The 17,365-nt window shown below is 38.2% G+C and overlaps 1 protein-coding gene across 2 annotated transcripts in view; it reads right to left on the bottom strand.

Moving 5' to 3' along the window:
- Window positions 1-17,365, bottom strand: part of cep135 (centrosomal protein 135) — a 135,814-nt gene that overhangs the window by 113,383 nt on the left and 5,066 nt on the right. For both annotated transcript variants that reach the window (XM_043690562.2, XM_043690581.2), the window contains exons 3-6: window positions 13,271-13,419; window positions 9,607-9,797; window positions 4,745-4,912; window positions 1,551-1,692 (exon numbers count right to left, since the gene is read on the bottom strand). In XM_043690562.2, coding sequence (XP_043546497.2) covers window positions 1,551-1,692; window positions 4,745-4,912; window positions 9,607-9,797; window positions 13,271-13,383 — 614 coding nt within the window. In that variant the 5' untranslated portion in view covers window positions 13,384-13,419. The remainder of the gene's footprint in view (window positions 1-1,550; window positions 1,693-4,744; window positions 4,913-9,606; window positions 9,798-13,270; window positions 13,420-17,365) is intronic.

Below are 17,365 nucleotides of genomic sequence, written 5' to 3'. Positions count from 1 at the left end.
TGTTCAAGCTGCTTCATTTTCAAATAAATTTTAGCCATTTCCAAAGATTCCTGGCAATTGTAAAAGCTGCACAATTGCCACAACCATTTTCCCTTTTCTCACAGACACAGACAACTCCAACTCCAGTCTGTTTGCCAATTTGGAAAGCTGTGCCTTGCTCACTTTCTCTCAAACTCCTGAAGTGACTTCTTCTAACCCTAGGAAACTCTTAGTGACTAAGAGAGCCATTATTACATAAGGCACACTCTGTTTAAACCAACCGAGTTCAACACCCAAAATAAAAGACACTAACACTTGCTGCCTTTGAGTCCAATAATCCGAAACCCAATTTGGAATGAGAGATTCCGATCCCGGCAACCCCAAATATGTTATGGACCAGACCAGATCCCTCACAATATATTAAGAAGGAAGCCTAGACTCTAATTTTCTCTTTTTATAAAGGTAAATGTGAGATGCTATGTTCCAGATGCAATTCGAATGGCCAAACTACTCAACGTTAAGCAAATCACAATTTGTTCAAACACTATAGATAAAATAGACCAAAATAAAGAGGAAATCGGAATGACTTAACTCTATTGGAAGATTCAACAGAATTGAAGTGATTGAAACCAGGCCTAGGTAGATCCCATTGAGTATAAGATCTTTGATTGGGGCTGTTAACCTGGGCCAAAACAGGAGATTAAGAAGGTCTCCTCTGTCTAGGAACTGGCTTTGAGCTGGGTGGTCAGTGTCCATGTATTGTACACATGTAAATAAAGGGTGACTTGATGAAGGGATACTGGCCATTGTGCAATTATTTCAAGAATAACAGATTATTTCACTACTAAACAGTAACTGGTATAATACAGTAATATCCTATAAACACACCCTTGGCAAAAGGCAAATTCATAAAGCAGAATTGCCTTGCATGCAGTTCTCTGATTCAGGAGGAAAGAACATCAAAAGACAATTGTGAAAGGCAGAGAGCTCCAGCTTTTAACTGTAGCAGAGAGAGAGATGTGGCAGCTTTTCACAATCCCAGCAGCTCCTGTTGAATGCTAAAACTGAAATCCTGATTTGGTGGTAGGAGCTTGAATATACCCATTCAGGCTGCTTCTATTATTCCAACATCTTTTTAAAAATTCAAGATTTCACAAGTTGTTTATCTTCTCAAACTGCTCAGTACCTGTCACCCAATCTCTAAAAGAAACCAGGTCAAAATATACCTCAAACCACAGTATCATTAACAATTTATATTCACATTGTTCTACCTGCTCCACTACCCTGTATATCTTTTGCCAGAAAGTCATTTCTGAAGAGTCCACTTTGCTGGGCTACTCTTTTTGCACAGAGCCCATGTACGCTTAGAATCCTTAATTTTGCACTTGGAAATATGCTTATCCATTTTTGTCTAATACGTATTATTGAAGTTTTGATCCAAAAAAATTATCTTGGACAACCATAAGCTCCAGTTTAAACCTTGTTTCTAATTTTTTATTCTATTCCTTAATAATAAATGTGAAATTTCTATATAAATTCAGCTGATTTGTTCAGTTATGAATTATAAATACCTATTATCAGCCACACTCAAGAGGTCCATGAAATAAGGATCTTCCGTATGAATTTGTGGTGCTGATGCAATTTCAGATGGAGGAATTGGCTGATCAATTTGCATTCGTTGTCGACGGAATGGTATAGTGCGCTTTCTACCACCTGCATAAGGAAAATAAAGTTTTGATTTGCAATCAATCTGAATCTTTGAGATTTACTTTCAATATCCATTTCTTATCCTATTGTGCTATACATACGTTCCATGTTGATCACTGCACTATGATTGATTTGTCAAATCCTATTCCTCTAATTTAAGATGCAACTTTGAAATAACCTTGTTTAAACAAAATAAACTACTCCAACACTGATTGCTCTTAACATCTCTACATTTTGACAACATTCTGCTTCCAGCATCAGTAATCTTCCTCCATGTAGGTGTATACAAAATTCTTGATAACTGGTTGACACAGGTCTATTTGTTCTATGATGTCATTTTGTGACTTAACCTTCTGTGATGCAATATTATTTCCTGAGCATTAACATGACATTGATGTGATTGTGATGGTGTCACTGTAACCTCATATTTTGTTTGTTTTCTGATTCATATACAGTGAAATCATGAGGAGTTAAATTTGGACACCTGAACCCCAGTTGTGACGAAGCCGTCAGCCATTGTTAGTAGAATAGAAATCACATTTAAGGATGCCGATTGTAAGGTCAAGTTTTGGATGTTCTGGCATAACCAACTTGTACACGCTTACCTCTGACCCCACCAACTAACGTGATTAGACTTAGGATACTTTAGAGCATAATCATTATTCAACACAATGCTCTCTGTGTGAAAGGACATCCAAACCTTGCAAGTACAGCTAAACTGTAAGCAAGTTAGAAGTGCAATTGACTGGAGGTAAAGCAAATTAATACAGCAAATAAAAAAACCATGGCACAAAGCAAACAGCACACATCGCTAAAGAGTGCCAGATTTCACCATGCATATGTTAACCATTCTTAAACACAGCTTGGAACATTTTAACATTCCTTCCAGCAAAGATGGTGGTGAGAACAACTGGCTATCTCATCATCAAATCTGCTCAGCTAACACTCTTCAAGAACACACTCAGCTCTGCTCCAATCCTGGAGGAAAGATGCTTTGTCTTGGCAGAGAGCCTGGGCCACAATGAGTTCACTTGCACCAATGGATAGCTGGACCAGTACAAGAATTTCCAGCATTTTTGAAGCATGACTCAAGAAAGCTGATAAAATGTATCAATTGAAGGAAATTAAAATTATCATCATTACAAACAAGAGCCTACACAACCTGAAAACCCACTATCTACAGCAGCTAACCTCTCAGGTTTGAGGGCCAGCGAAAAGAAGCAGAAGTACAGTTCAATTTTTGTCTCTCTTTATTTATTCCTGGGATGAGGGCATTGCTGGCCAGGAACCATTTATTGCCCATCTCTAATTGGTCAGGGAGCAGTTGAGAGTCAACCACATTGCTACGGGTCTGGAATCACATGTATGCCACACCTGGTAAGGCTGAGAAGCAGGAGGCTGGAAGAACACAGTAAGCCAGACAGCATCAGAGGTAGAGAAGTCAACATTTCAGACACCTGAAATGTTGTCTTCTCCACCTCCTGATGCTGCCTGGCTTGCTGTGTTCTTCCAGCCTCCTGTTTATCTACCTTGGATTCCAGCATCTGCAGTTTTTTTATATCTCAGACCAGGTAAGGCTGGCAGTTTCCTTCCCTAAAGGACATTAGTGAACCAGATGGATTTTTCTGACAGACAACAATGGATTCATGTCGTCCTAAGACTGTTTGATTCCAGATATTTATTGAAATAATGGTCTAGAGACTACATTTGTGATGAGGAACTTGTCAAAGTTGTGATGGAAAGCACAATTGCCAACTACTTCCACCATGCAGGGTTCAAATGACTGTTCAAGATGGATAAAATGAGGAGGATCAGGGTCAGGCCAATCAATTTGATCACAAAGCTCCTTTTAGTAGCCTGTGAAACTAGTATGAAAATCCCAACAAAGACAATTAATGAATCTGACACTGATGTGTACAACATCATAAACTGCACAATGGGAACTGACTGATAAGGCAATCATAGATGCAATACATTCTTCAACCAAGGAGCCCAATGACTCTTTTGCTCACTGATCCACCTATTTTCCTAAATAAAGCTACATTGATGGCATGGCAGACCGCAACACAGCCATCTAAAGATGGTACATTAAGGTTAGAAGGACACAGATTTTCCAAATCAAATTCCCAACATTTTATAATGTCTTTTAATTTACAAGGTCAGTCCATTGTAAGGTGTGTATAAATTGCACATAAAGACATTTTTCATGTATTTGATGTTTTAGCATGTTTTCATTTAATATGGTATTTTTATCTGGAACATGTTTGTAGATAAATTCAGGCCTCCTCAGCTACCTTGAAACCCCTTTAACACAATCTGCTGGGTTAAAATCCTGCCATTTGACTCATCATGATTTTACTTTATTTGGAAGTGAAACAGAAAAATTCTCCACAAATAAAATGCACTTTGAAAGGCCTAAATTAATTGCACAATGGAACTTAATTAAATTTCTGGAAATCTTTTCAAGTAAATTACATTACTATTTTTTGGATATTTTTGGTACTTTCTCCATATTCAATGTAGAAACACAAAACATTTCAATATGCCAAAACTATTTAAAATTTTAAATGGTATTTAACACCTTAGTGATTTTCACTCTTAGAAATATCAACCTGTGCACACACACCACCTCAACACAACTGGATTTGATTTGTTTCTTGTACAGTACCAAGATGCTGACTTCCGATAAAATGAATAAAATTAGTCATGGACTGAGAACACACATCACACAATGAAGGGCAGTGCAGATCCAAGATGTTAGGTCTACTCAATCTACACATTGATGTTTAATTATCAGTCTCATATATATATATGAAAGAATATTTTCAATTACATTTCTCTATGGATAAGATTTTGCATTGTTACAATGAAAGACATATGACAGAGTCTACAATAGATTTCACTATGTTTCTAGCCATAATTGTAATTCAGTATACTTTTGGTACATTCTACAATTGCCAAACAGCACAACTTTATTAAACAAATTACTTCAATACAATTACATTCATGTTTCCTTTGAAGAAAATAAACAAAACAACTCGAAGAGTAGTATTCTTACCTGGAGTTTGCACAACCGCTTGCAGGTTTTTCTCTTGTAATTGCTGGATCTTATCAGTCTTTGCTTTACTCTCCTTTTCCAGGCATCGCACTTTATGCACATACTGGTTATTTAAAAACTTCAAATCTGCAGTGTCATGTTCCAATTTTCTTATGGTGTGTTTTAAATCTTCAGGTTAAAGGAATAATAATTGTAATGAAACCACACTTTGTAGCACAATAGCCAGTCACGTTAGTCACAATATAAGAAAGAAACCCAGTGCAGAAATGGCCCAGCAATTTGTAACAATTAACCATTTATTCTGAAAACAGCACTTTGTTTTTAGTATGACAAACTATTAACCAAAATATTTCAAGAAGTGAGCAAGAAGAGCATGGGTACCAGAAGTTGCACACCAAATCAGGGTAGCAAACCCTACTCTGGCCTCAGTCAAATAAACCAAGGTAGATCAATGTCTTGTACTGCACCTGGATAGGAAGCAGCAAAGCATTTCACATGGAAATAGCTTCTCCAAAGGAAGGCAATGGTCTGGAAGAGTTGGTAGTAATTTTATGCCTACATATAGCTGAGGTTTTAAATTTGTATGGTTAGGTAATGAAATGCACTAAACTGATAGAATGAGAAAAAATGTACTGCATAAAATTTCCTTGACCTTGATAATCTGATAGCATTTGCTCAATCCATTGAATTGTACAAGAAAAGCAATAGACCATTTAATACTTCCAAACAACGGAGAGATCCCACTTCCCTCCAATGCCCGATCAGTCTACTCTCAATCATCAGCAAAGAGATGAAAGTGATCATCTACAGTGCTACCAAATGGCATTTCCAAAACATCTCACTATCAGCTTGGTTTTTGCCAAGGCCAGATAGCTCCTGATCTTATTACAAAAACAGACAAAAGATATGGCATCAAGAAGCCCTGATAAAACTGGAGTCAATGGGAATCAGAGGGAGGTGGATCTCTCCATTGTTTGGAGTCACACTGTCAGAAAGGAAGATGCTTGTGGTTGTTGCAGGTCAATTATCTCAGCTCAGCACATCCCTGCATGAATTCCTCAGGGGTATATTCCAGGTACAATCATCTTCAGCTGCTTCACTAATAACCTTCCTGCCATCATAATGTCGGAAGCGGGGACGTCACTGATGACTGCACAATATTTCAAATCATTCGCAACACATCAGATACTGAAACAGTCCATATCCAAATGCAGCAAGACCTTGACTTGTATGATAAATAGCAAATAGCAGGCATGCATTCAAGTGGCTGGCAGTGATCATCTCCAACAAGAGGGAATTAAACTTTCGCTGCTTAATATTCAATGGCATTACCATTGCTGAATACGCACCACCAAAATCCTCGGTGTTATCATGAACCAATTAGAACAGGTACATAAACACTATGGCTACAAAAGCGATCAGAGCTCAGAATTCTGCATCTAATAGCTCATTTCACGTCTCTCCAAGACTTTTCCCCAATGCCACCATCTACAAGACACAAGCCAAGGATGTGATGGAATAATCCCCACGTGACTGGATGGGCACAGTTGCTACAGCACACAAGAAACTTGACACATCCAGGACAACATAGTCCACTAGATTTGCATCTCATCTAACACCATGCAGACTAATTTTTTCTTCACCAGCAATGCACTGTGGCAGCAGCATGCACCACCTCAATGTACAGTAGCAACTCCATGAACACCACCTATCAAACCCATAACCTCGACTACCTAGAAGGCATCAGATGCATGGGAGCACAACCATCCGGAATTTCCTGTCCAAGATATACACCATCCTGACTTGGAATTATACACTATCCCTCACTGTCACTGGGTCGAGATTCTGGAACTCACTCCCTAACAGCATTATCAATGTCCTCATTCTCCAAGGGTAGCAGTGGTTCAATGCAGCTGACTACCAACCTCTCCATTAGGGATTAGGTAACAAATCCTGTTCGAGTCAGTGACATTCACAATCCTTTGAATTAAAAAAAAATGAATGTGTACATGCAATCATCTGTATTAATTTGTTAGGAATATTTTACAAGATTAAATATTAAAATATGAATCTTTATATTATTTAAATATTCAAGGGGCTACAACATCCTTTCCTGTAGCATTTTTAGTGTTAGAGAACATATGGAGGAAAGGGAGATGTTAACTTTGTCTCTATGAATCAATAATAGATCACCGGAAAATCAAGGTCACAGATAAAGACTGATAAACCCTTAAGTCAAGAAAAGGATCATACTCTGGTCAGAGATTATTTGTCACAATTCGAAGTACTGGGTAAAAGTTCAAAATTTAACAAATATACTTATGGTACAATAAGAAAGAATTTGAATAAAAGGCCAAAACATAACAGACAAAACTTCAAATATATGTTGTCATGTACAGAAGAGTCCAATGCTGTATTATAGTCTAAGAATCGAAAATTTTCCTACCTGTCCCTAGGTCAATGAATTCTCAGCGTGGTAAGGACCTCACAGGCACCCAGGGTTGGATTTGCTTTGGATTGGATCTCAAGAAAAGACATGTATTTGTCTCTTGGGTATTTGAAATATATTCTCAAGATAGTTTGGAGTTGAGAACAGATTGCTTTATTTACATGACATTTTATAATTCAACATAATGTTAAGGAACTACTGTCACATTAGCAACTACTTGGTTGTGAATCACAAGCAGCGCTCTGTTCTGGACTGACATCCTTGTTACAGTGATAATCATGGGGAAATTCACACTTAATCTTAGAACAATACAAGTCTATTTTCAAGTCAAAATAGTACACTACTCCTATAGAACTTGGATCCATGACTCAAAATCCCTACATATTTCAATTCACTAATGCACAATGGGCATGATAATATAATTTACACAATACAATTCAATACAGAACAGGAAAAGGCCCTCCTGCCCACCAAACCTGCACCGACTCATAATCCTTATTTAGACCCGCTACTTATTGTCCATACACGGTTTGTATCCCTCTGACCACTTCCCATTCATGTGTCTACTAAGACATGCCTTAAATATTGCTAGCGTGCCTGCTTCCACCAACATTTTTTAGCAATGTATTCCAGGCACTCACCACCCTCTGTGTGAAAATCTTTCCCTGCACTTCTCTCCTAAACTTTCCCCCTCTTACCTTGAACCTGTGGTCTCTTGTACTTGACCTTTTCACCCTGGGAAAAAACCTCTGATTATCCACCCTATCCATGCCTCTCATAATTTTGAAGACCTCTATCAAGTCGCCCTTCAGCCTCCAGCTTTTCAATGAAAACAATCCAAATTTATCTAATATCTCCTCATAAGTAAAACTCTCCAAGAGAATGTGGGATCACTTGATCAGGTCCTGGAGATTTATCCATCTTTATGCTTTCTAAGACCTCCAGCACTTGTAATGTGAATTGTTTTTTTTTAGAAACATCAATATTTATTTCCCGGAGTTCTCTGGTCTCCATTTCTTTCTCCACAATAAAAACTAATTTGAAATATTCATTTACTATCTCTCCTATCTCCTGAGAATCAACACAAAGATAGCGTTTTTGATCTTTGAAGGTACCTACTCGCTCCTTAGTTGCTCCTTTGCTCTTAATGTACTTGCAGAATCTCTGAAATTTTCTTAATCCTATCTGTCAACACTATCTCATATTCCACCCTTTGTGATCCTGATTTCCCTCTTAAGAATGCCCTTACATTCTTTATACTCTAAGAAATTCATATGATCCCATTGTCTACATCTAATAAATGATTATTTTTTATTCTTGACCATCTTTATTCATTCATTGTTCCCTCATCTTACCAGCCTTATCTTTCACTCAGACAGGAACATAATTCATTTGAACTCTCGTTATCTCACTTCTGAAAGCCTCCCACTTGTCAGTAGCCCCTTTATCTCTGAACAGTCTACTCCAGTCAACTTTTGATAGTTCCTCTAGAGTTAACTACTTCACAATACATTCCTGGCTGACTCACACTTTTTCCGCTCTGCCTCTCATGCCCTTATTTGTAGCAAATTTTGCTCACCCTAAACCACTGACCTCACTGATCTGGTTCAGCAACACTCCAGTTTCAAAATTCCGATCTTGTTTTCATAAACCTCCATAATTTCACCCATCTTCATTTCTGTAACTTCTTTCAGCACCACAAATCTCGGAGGTATCTGCACTCTTACAATTCTGACCATTTAATCGTTCCTCCATTGATAGCCATGCTGCTTCCTAGGCCTCAAGCTCTGGAATTCCCTCCCCACATCGCTCCACCTCTCTACCCACTTTTCCTCCTTTCAGACACTTCTTAAAAGCCTAACTCTTTGAGCAAGCTTCAACCATCTATGCTAATATTACGCAGCTTGATATCATATTTTGATTCATAATACTCCGTGAGGCACCATGAGATACTTTATTATAATGAAAGTGCTTTAAAAATAGAGCATTAACATTAACAATTGATATTGAGAAGCGTGCCCTTAAACCCCACCTCATTGATCATACTTTGGTCACACTTCCCAAAAAAAATACTACTGCTGCTTTAGTTTGATATCTACCCTTATCTAATTAGCCTTTTCTTCATTCATTCACAGTTTGTGGACATTGTTGGCTCAGGCCAGCATTTATTGTCCAACCCTTGTAGTCCTTGAGAAGGTGGCAGTGAACTGCCTTCTTGAAATGCTGCAATCCATTTATGGAACCTTCGACTTTTGCTTTGTTAAAGGTATAATTTAATTGCAAATTGTGCAAGAAATATTTGAAAATACATGAAGACAAAATTAACCTCATTTGTTTACAAATTAAACATTAATATTATTTATATCACTGTTTCAAGAATTTGCGACAAGTTACACACATATCTCATGAATACCTTTGACATGTAGATCTGACTCTTCCTTTAACCTCAGTAATTCCTGATGGAGCTTGTTATTCTCTTGGACAAGACGTGCATTTTCAGCTCTATATGGTTCAAGTACAGAGTCCAAGTTCTTGCTCTCTTTCTCCGTTTTTCCAGATGACAGCTTGGCATTGCGAAGGCTTTCTGTTGTGTGCACCAAATCACTGCAACACATTCATTTTTTTTAGAACATGGCAAAGTGATGGGGAAACGTGCTAAACTCAATTAGTAGTAATTTCTTAAAAATTTACAAAATGCAAGAGATTTATTTTCATGTTTAGTTATTTCACCAAAGGCACAAATATTAATTTGATTTCATTTTTAACTACAAGTGCCCAAAAATGCACTTGTGAGAACTAACCAATAGGTGGGAGTAGTCAACCTTTTGCAGGAGGGGACCACATCAACATGTTAGAAAGAGTGATGCATGAAAACTATATATTGTGTTTAATTTCAGGTTCATTCTCAAGAATTTAAACAAAGTATTTACAAAAGCAGAGCGTTACCAACATTATGTTGGCCACCAGCATCTTTACATATGCACATAGTTCCAGTGATGTCAACAAAAATAATGCCCTCTGAAGTGCTTGCCACTTCTATGTGCAGGAATTCCATTTGCATTATCTTTAAAGCATTCATGAAATAGGAAAAAAATGGGGCCTGGCAGATTTGACCCATTTGAACCAATTTATTTCCATGGATTATAGGTGCTGAGTGTTTGCATACATGTTAGAATGTTATCTGCTTCTTCATACATGTTAGAATGTTACAGTTAGCAGAAGGGGCAGAAAACTGCACGGGCTGGATTTGAAATCAATGGTACAAGAGTGAAGGATCATGTTATTCATTGTGAGTCCTTTAACAGATATCACAATCTGTTTGGGATGGACCAGAATTTGCAACTAGCCCTGAATTTTGAAGCAAGTATTTCTCACTACTTATTCAGGGAATTTTATCTGGTCAGGATCCTGAAGAAAGACAGCAGAAACTTAACAGATAATTACAGAAAAAACATAGTGACTGTTTGTCTCCACCAGATGGTGATTCCAATTGTCAGAATAAATGTTGCCTCAGGTGATAACTACCTACTGATATGTGACTTCTTTAATATATAAAAAAAGCAAAGATCAAAAACAGGCTTTATCATCCCAGGAATCTAACTCAGATCATAATATAAAAATAGAAAAATGTTTCGCTTATATAAGAAATGGCTCTTTTCTGAGCTTTAAAGCAGAACACCACAAAATCATGGTAGCGTCATCTTTGTTCTAGTTAGCTGCTGTGGCACGTCAAAGCATTGTTAATGCTCATTCAATGGTTACTGTGCCACTTAGCGATGGTATTGACAATAAGTATAGCCTTACAAAAACTCAGGACTGGGGTGCTGGTGATTTCATCATCCGAAGACATTTCCGTCACCTCCAAACAGACCCCACCTCAGGGATATATTTCCCCACCCATTTCCACTTTCCGCAAAGACCGTTCTCTCCGTGACTACCTGGTCAGGTCCACGCCCCCCCTTCAACCCACCCTCCCTTCCTGGCACCTCCCCTGCCACTGCAGGAATTGCAAAACCTGCACCCACAACTCCTCCGTCACATCCAAGGCCCCAAAGGACCCTTCCACATCCATCAAAGTTTTACCTGCACATCCACCAATATCATTTATTGTACCCGTTGCTGCCGATGCGGTCTCCTCTACATTGAGGAGAAGGGACGCCTCCTAGCGGAGCGTTTTAGGGAACATCTCCGGGACACCCGCACCAATCAACCCCACCACCCTATGGCCCAACGTTTCAATTCCCCCTCCCACTGTGCTGAGGACATGAAGGTCCTGGGCCTCCTCCACCGCTGCTCCCTCACCACCTGATGCCTGGAGGAAGAGCGCCTCATCTACTGCCTTGGAACACTTCAACCCCATGGCATCAATGTGGATTTCACCAGTTTCCTCATTCCCCCTTCCCCCACCTCACCCCAGCTCCAGCCTTCCAGCTCAGCACTGTCCTCATGACCTGTCCTACCTGCCTATCTTCCTTTCCACCTATCCACTCCACCCTCCCCTCTGACCTATCACCTCCATCTCCACCTCTACTCACCCATTGTACTCTTTGCTACTTTTTCCCTATCCCCACCCTCCTCTCATTTATCTCTCCACTCTACAGGCACCCTGCCTCTATTCCTGATGAAGGGCTTTTGCCCGAAACGTCGATTTTCCTGCTCCTCAGATGCTGCCTGACTGCTGTACTTTTCCAGCACCACTCTTATCTAGACTTTGTCCACAGTGATCCAACACATTTAAAAGAACACATTTAACAGAAAACCAAAAATGTCAAACATTTGTCCATTGTTTTGGAAACTTTGCATGGTGGCAAAAGTATACAGTTCTGATATAACATGATGGTTGTGTTCCCCTATAGAAAATCGCGCAATGGAAAGCTGTCATAGAAAATCATGCTGTAAAAAATAGCTATAGAAAATCGCTATATCTGTCTCGTAGAAAATTCACATTATCCAAACAGTGTACATAATTCATTAATCGCATTATAGCCAATTCGCATTGACAAAGTATATTATACAAGAATGACCTGTAATACAGCTATTCCCCTAATAGAAGCCTCAATCCAAATTGGGTTCGCAATTGGGCTCATAGTCAAACCTCCTCAGCCTCTCAGGCTGCACCTGCATTGAAGCCAAGGTGACACCCAGCTTTGACCTTGGTCTGTTTGTCTCAGTCTTGGAACTTACATTTGTTCTTCTCAAGACAATTTACAAGCCTGCAATAGCTGGTTAGATGTTAGAGCTGGGCGTCCCCACTGTTCGCCATCAGCTGATATGTGTGTGTGTGTGTGTGTGGGGGGGTGGAAAATATCCAATTACTGTACATAGAGGAAGGGCCTGGCAAAGTTTATTAATTGCTTTGAAATCCAATTTTCCTAATCTTAAAATTATTCATCCTTATTGAGTTTTATAAAGTTAAAGTTAAAGATCTGGGAGGGCCTGCAAACTCCAAAAGTTTGGGCTTCTCAGCAAAGCACAACTTTCGAATGGAAACATGGTGAAAGGCATTTCAAAAAACACCAAATGCTGTGCAGATGCAAGCTTAATAATTTTTATTATAAATTTTGTAGTTTATCTTATAAACGTTATTGCTAAAATAAGTCCTTAACTTGGAGGAGAAACAAAAAACACTCCTAATCATTGTTTTACCTTTTCCCTTTGGGTTTTTAGCAGCTCTTGCCGAATGTTCATTTCTGATCGGTTATTTTTGAATGCCCTTGGTAGTTTTCCAAAAGAGCTTTATCTCCTTGTTGCTATATTTGATTGGTACATTGCAAATTTCTTCAACCCATTTGAGTTTGAAATTTTAGCCTATCAAGTATAAGCTTGGAACAAAATTTACAGATAGCAAAATGTGACATTCAAGTGCACTGGGGAATGTGATTATAAAATTACAAACCTATTCATAATTTTCCTGCCAATAATACTTATTAAATCAACAAAGCAAATTACAGAACAATGCTTTGAAATGCAACAAATATAGAGTTTTCCACCACAGAAGAAAATGCTCAGCTTGTCTAAAAAGTTATGATAGAGCAACACAGAAATAAAAAACTTATTGATTTCTTTCCTTTAAATACCTGAAAAGCTTTTCCACCAGTGGGAGAGTCTCAATCCCCAGGGGTTGCCTGTAGCCAAGCTGATCTAAACGTTTCCGCAGGTTTATAAACTTTCTCTCCGAGGTGGTAGTCATATTAAGAAATGGTTTGCTATAAATTTATGTACAGTCCTAGATATTAAAACAAATAGGAAATATAATACAAAATGATAAAAATAGAAATAGGCATAACTTTAAGGAATATGAATCTCAAGGAGGCATTCCAGACCCCTGCTCAACTTCCCATAATCCAATCTATTGGCCACAGAGAACTAAGAATCTGCAGCAAGGACATGACAACAAAGACCTTAGAACAAACAGAAATGTTCATACCACAATGGAAGATAATCACTGTAGAACTTTGGCACCTATAACCAATGAATACAAAATTCTGTAGGAAAGTCTATTTATTTGATCAACTCCTAAATTTGTATCAGGTTGGGTTGACCAGCACACTGTAAAGAGAGACTTGAGATTTTATGTTAAAATGAACTATCAAAAATAGGATTACATTGGCTGTTACGTAGATCACTGATATTATGAAGTAATTGGGACTGAGAGATTTCAGCTATACAGGGCTGGAAGATCAAGCTTTTTTCACTACAGCAGAGAAAATTCAATGATGATGTGGTAATACAGGTCTTCAAGAATGGAAGAATTACAGTAAGGTCACAAGTGACCAAATATTTCCATTTATCAGCAAAGTAGTAAGAAGTATCAATGACCAACGATCATAACTCCGGATTACCCATGCACAATAAGTGCAATATCTAATATTTTAAAAGAGGCGATCCTGCCAAGAGAATCAAATTTAGAGACTATCTAGGGAGGAACCCTAAAAATGACACCTGAAGTGATCTAGGAAGCTTGAAGGGAAAACACTGCAATTTCCTTGGTGTATCGTGGATTTTGAATGTAGTAGGAGAAAAGACAGTATTCTGGGTGAGAGACAGATTTGCATTTTCCACTTTCAAGAATATTGAGGGACAGGGATAAACATCAAGTTTCAACACTGGTCTGATTGTGCTAATTGGCTGAGGTGTCCAAGTGTGCTAGCCTGGGGTCAGGATCAAATGCCACTGCGTCCTGAAGATTCCAGCTGAAGAACCATCCACTAATCACCCTTGAGTTGCCTGTAAATTAATCTATTGCTTCCATGCTGGGTGTCAGGCAATAGGAAATGGAAGTGAAAAGGTCTCGAGTTCTGGATCCCAGTCAGCAACTCAGTTTAAGTGGAAATGGAAACAACACAAAGAATTTTAGCAAATCTACAAAGGCAAGAATCTCAAAAGCGAATGCTCAACAATCAACACTCCACTATCCATACTTCACAAATGATCCAGAGACTGATCCATATATCTTTTAATGCTTATCTTTATCTGACTCACTTGTTATTTCTAATCTGTGTTATAATGGTTGCGTTATTATTTCTTCTCACATTTAATAACTAATACAATCACTGTTCCATTAACTCAAAGAAGTCTTATTAAATTGTCTCCTTTTAAATAGAAATATTATTTGGTTTGGGGGGGAAAGTTATGTTGAAAGGTGACGATAATTTTTAATTAATCCTGTTGCATCTTACGCACGAACAATGGTGCTGCAAGTATCACTGTGGTCATAATATGGAGCTTTGTCTCTAACTTATTTTTCTTCAAGTGCATTTATGATATTGTTATGCATTGTATCAGGTTTTTGGGGATTTGTGATCACAGTTAACTAACATAGGTATTAAACCATTTTAAAGAAATTTTCAGGTGTTAATTGTTTAAAAACCCTTTTAGATATGATAAATTAATAATGCAGAAAGTTTATAGCCCATAACGGGTTGAAGTGGTGGAGGCAACCCTCTCGTCTTCAGCTGAAGGAGTCCTTGGGTCTACTTCCTCTTCTCCTGGCCCACCTTACGTCTGAAGGAGACACTTGTTTGACAAGGACTACTCTTTCACATGGGCACCCACTCTAACTCTGACTATTTGTTGATTATACCCTATTTTTGTGGCTAGCAATCTACGTTGTATTCATCACGTCTGAATCCTTTAAGCCAATGAGCAAAATAACATTTGCCCACTTGTCCACTTCCATTGCAAAGTCAGTATAAAATTTCCTAAAAACAAAATCTTCCATTTTCCCTAAACAACTTGGGCACCAGGTAGTGGCCTGGCAGCCTTCATATCTGTTTTCTTGAACTTTCTTTTCATCCTTATTTCAGAAATTGTTTGTGTCTGGGGAAGAGAAGTAGCTGATGTAGCAGTCATTACATGAAGTCTCATGTTACACCGGAAATACTGGAAGAGTTCAATTTTGAAAAGACCCCAATTTCCAACAGTTAACACCAGAAGAATTCTTCCCAAAGATGATAAACATAGTAGTGTCAGAACATTGTGTGTATCAGCATTTAGATTTTGTAATGGTGTGGCTTTAGGAGTGGGACAACCAAATTTTGTTGAGCCGTTTGCATCATTTGAGATGTACTATTTAATCTAAGTTTCACAGAGCTGTAAACCTTTGAAATTCCTAACAAAACCCTGCAATTCTGTGGACAACAATATCAGGCTGATTAAAAATAAATGAGAACATTAAAATTCAATCGCAAATTTTAGATGTGTTTTTCCTGTCTCTTCATTGCCTTCATGGTTCAAGAGATTGGCATGATTCCCAGAATAGAAGCTAAATTATCACGTCAAGATTCCAACTTCTGTATTGAAATATGATATTGTATGGATGTAAATAATAAATTTGTTTGTTCTATGTTGTTTTCTTTCATTTATCTAAACATTTTTTAAACAGCTTTGTACTATTCTTCCCTTAAGGATTTGGGAAGAGGAGGAACCTCAAATCAGACCTTTTTTTTATTTTTAAAATTAGCCTGTGTTGCTACTGTTATGAACTTGGGATATTTCTAAAGTGTCTTATGCACATTGCCTTCCATTAGGTTTTAATGTTTTGTGCTGGTTGAACAAAGATAGCATGCCATCTTCTTCTACTGCAGACAACGACTATCGAGAGAGAGTTCAATTTGAATCAACCACTTTTGAACTGGCATTTAACCATTATGAGCTGTTGTAGGAGTGTTTTACTGATCTGGTTAAGTAGAAGGAATGTAGTAGTCGTGGATTATTTTGTGTTGGATGTGAAATGTAAAGAAATGAAGCAAAACAAATATTAGTGGTTCGTTCTACCTACATATTTCACGTCAGCTTGAAATTGGGCAACGTCACTCAATCTTCATTTTAAAACATACGAAGTGTCCCGTATTGAGTGAGACACTGCACATTATAGAAAGTGGCTAATGTGCTATCACACTGGCAATCAATTGAAGTGAGTTTTTGGACACATTTACAATGTTAGTGAAAGAATAACTTTTGTACAATCACTTATTTAACACTGTGCCCATTACTCCCCCAACAGAAAGTGCTCTTCACCTGACATGTACTAGTATTATTTTCCTTGCAACTTGCATTCAATGTGCTGTCTTCACTCTCGTTAAAAATAATACTGCTATCTCTCTACTTCATTTTGCATCTGAGTGTTTCATGCCCACGCCCTATTCCTCATTAAAGTTAACACACACTTTATCCACACTCCAATACAGGATGAACACTACTTACAGTTTCTCTTCCTCCCAGACTGTTCATGGTTTTCGGCTTTCCACCTTGGCCCCTCATAGTATCCACCCTTAAAGTGCAGCTCCTATCTTCATCTTTGACTCTGCCTCTCACTTCAACAATCCAATTCCCACCACTATATGATAATCCTGGTTGCTGCAGTATGGTGGTGGTACGATACTGCCACTTACATGTAATATCTGCAGTCACATCAAGTAGTAGTGGGATTCTGGCATGTGTCATATGAGAAAATGGGTTTTAATTTGCACTGATTTTCATCAGATGTGGACTGTGTGATGGAGAGGCAATGGCCTCATGGTAATGTCTAGACTAGTAATCCAGAGGCTCATGTAATGCTCTGGGAACCCGGGTTTGAATCCCAACATGATAGATGGTGGAATTTGAAATAAGATTTTTTCTAAATAGGTCTTTATGATGAAACCATAGTCAATTATTGTAAAAACAGTCTG

Source organism: Chiloscyllium plagiosum, unplaced genomic scaffold (assembly GCF_037043375.1).
Source record: "Chiloscyllium plagiosum isolate Xiang-an unplaced genomic scaffold, Cpla_swu_hap1 HiC_scaffold_1, whole genome shotgun sequence".
Classification (NCBI taxonomy): domain Eukaryota; kingdom Metazoa; phylum Chordata; class Chondrichthyes; order Orectolobiformes; family Hemiscylliidae; genus Chiloscyllium; species Chiloscyllium plagiosum.
Note: the sequence above shows the minus strand (reverse complement) of the source record. Positions and strands in the feature narration are given on the sequence as shown.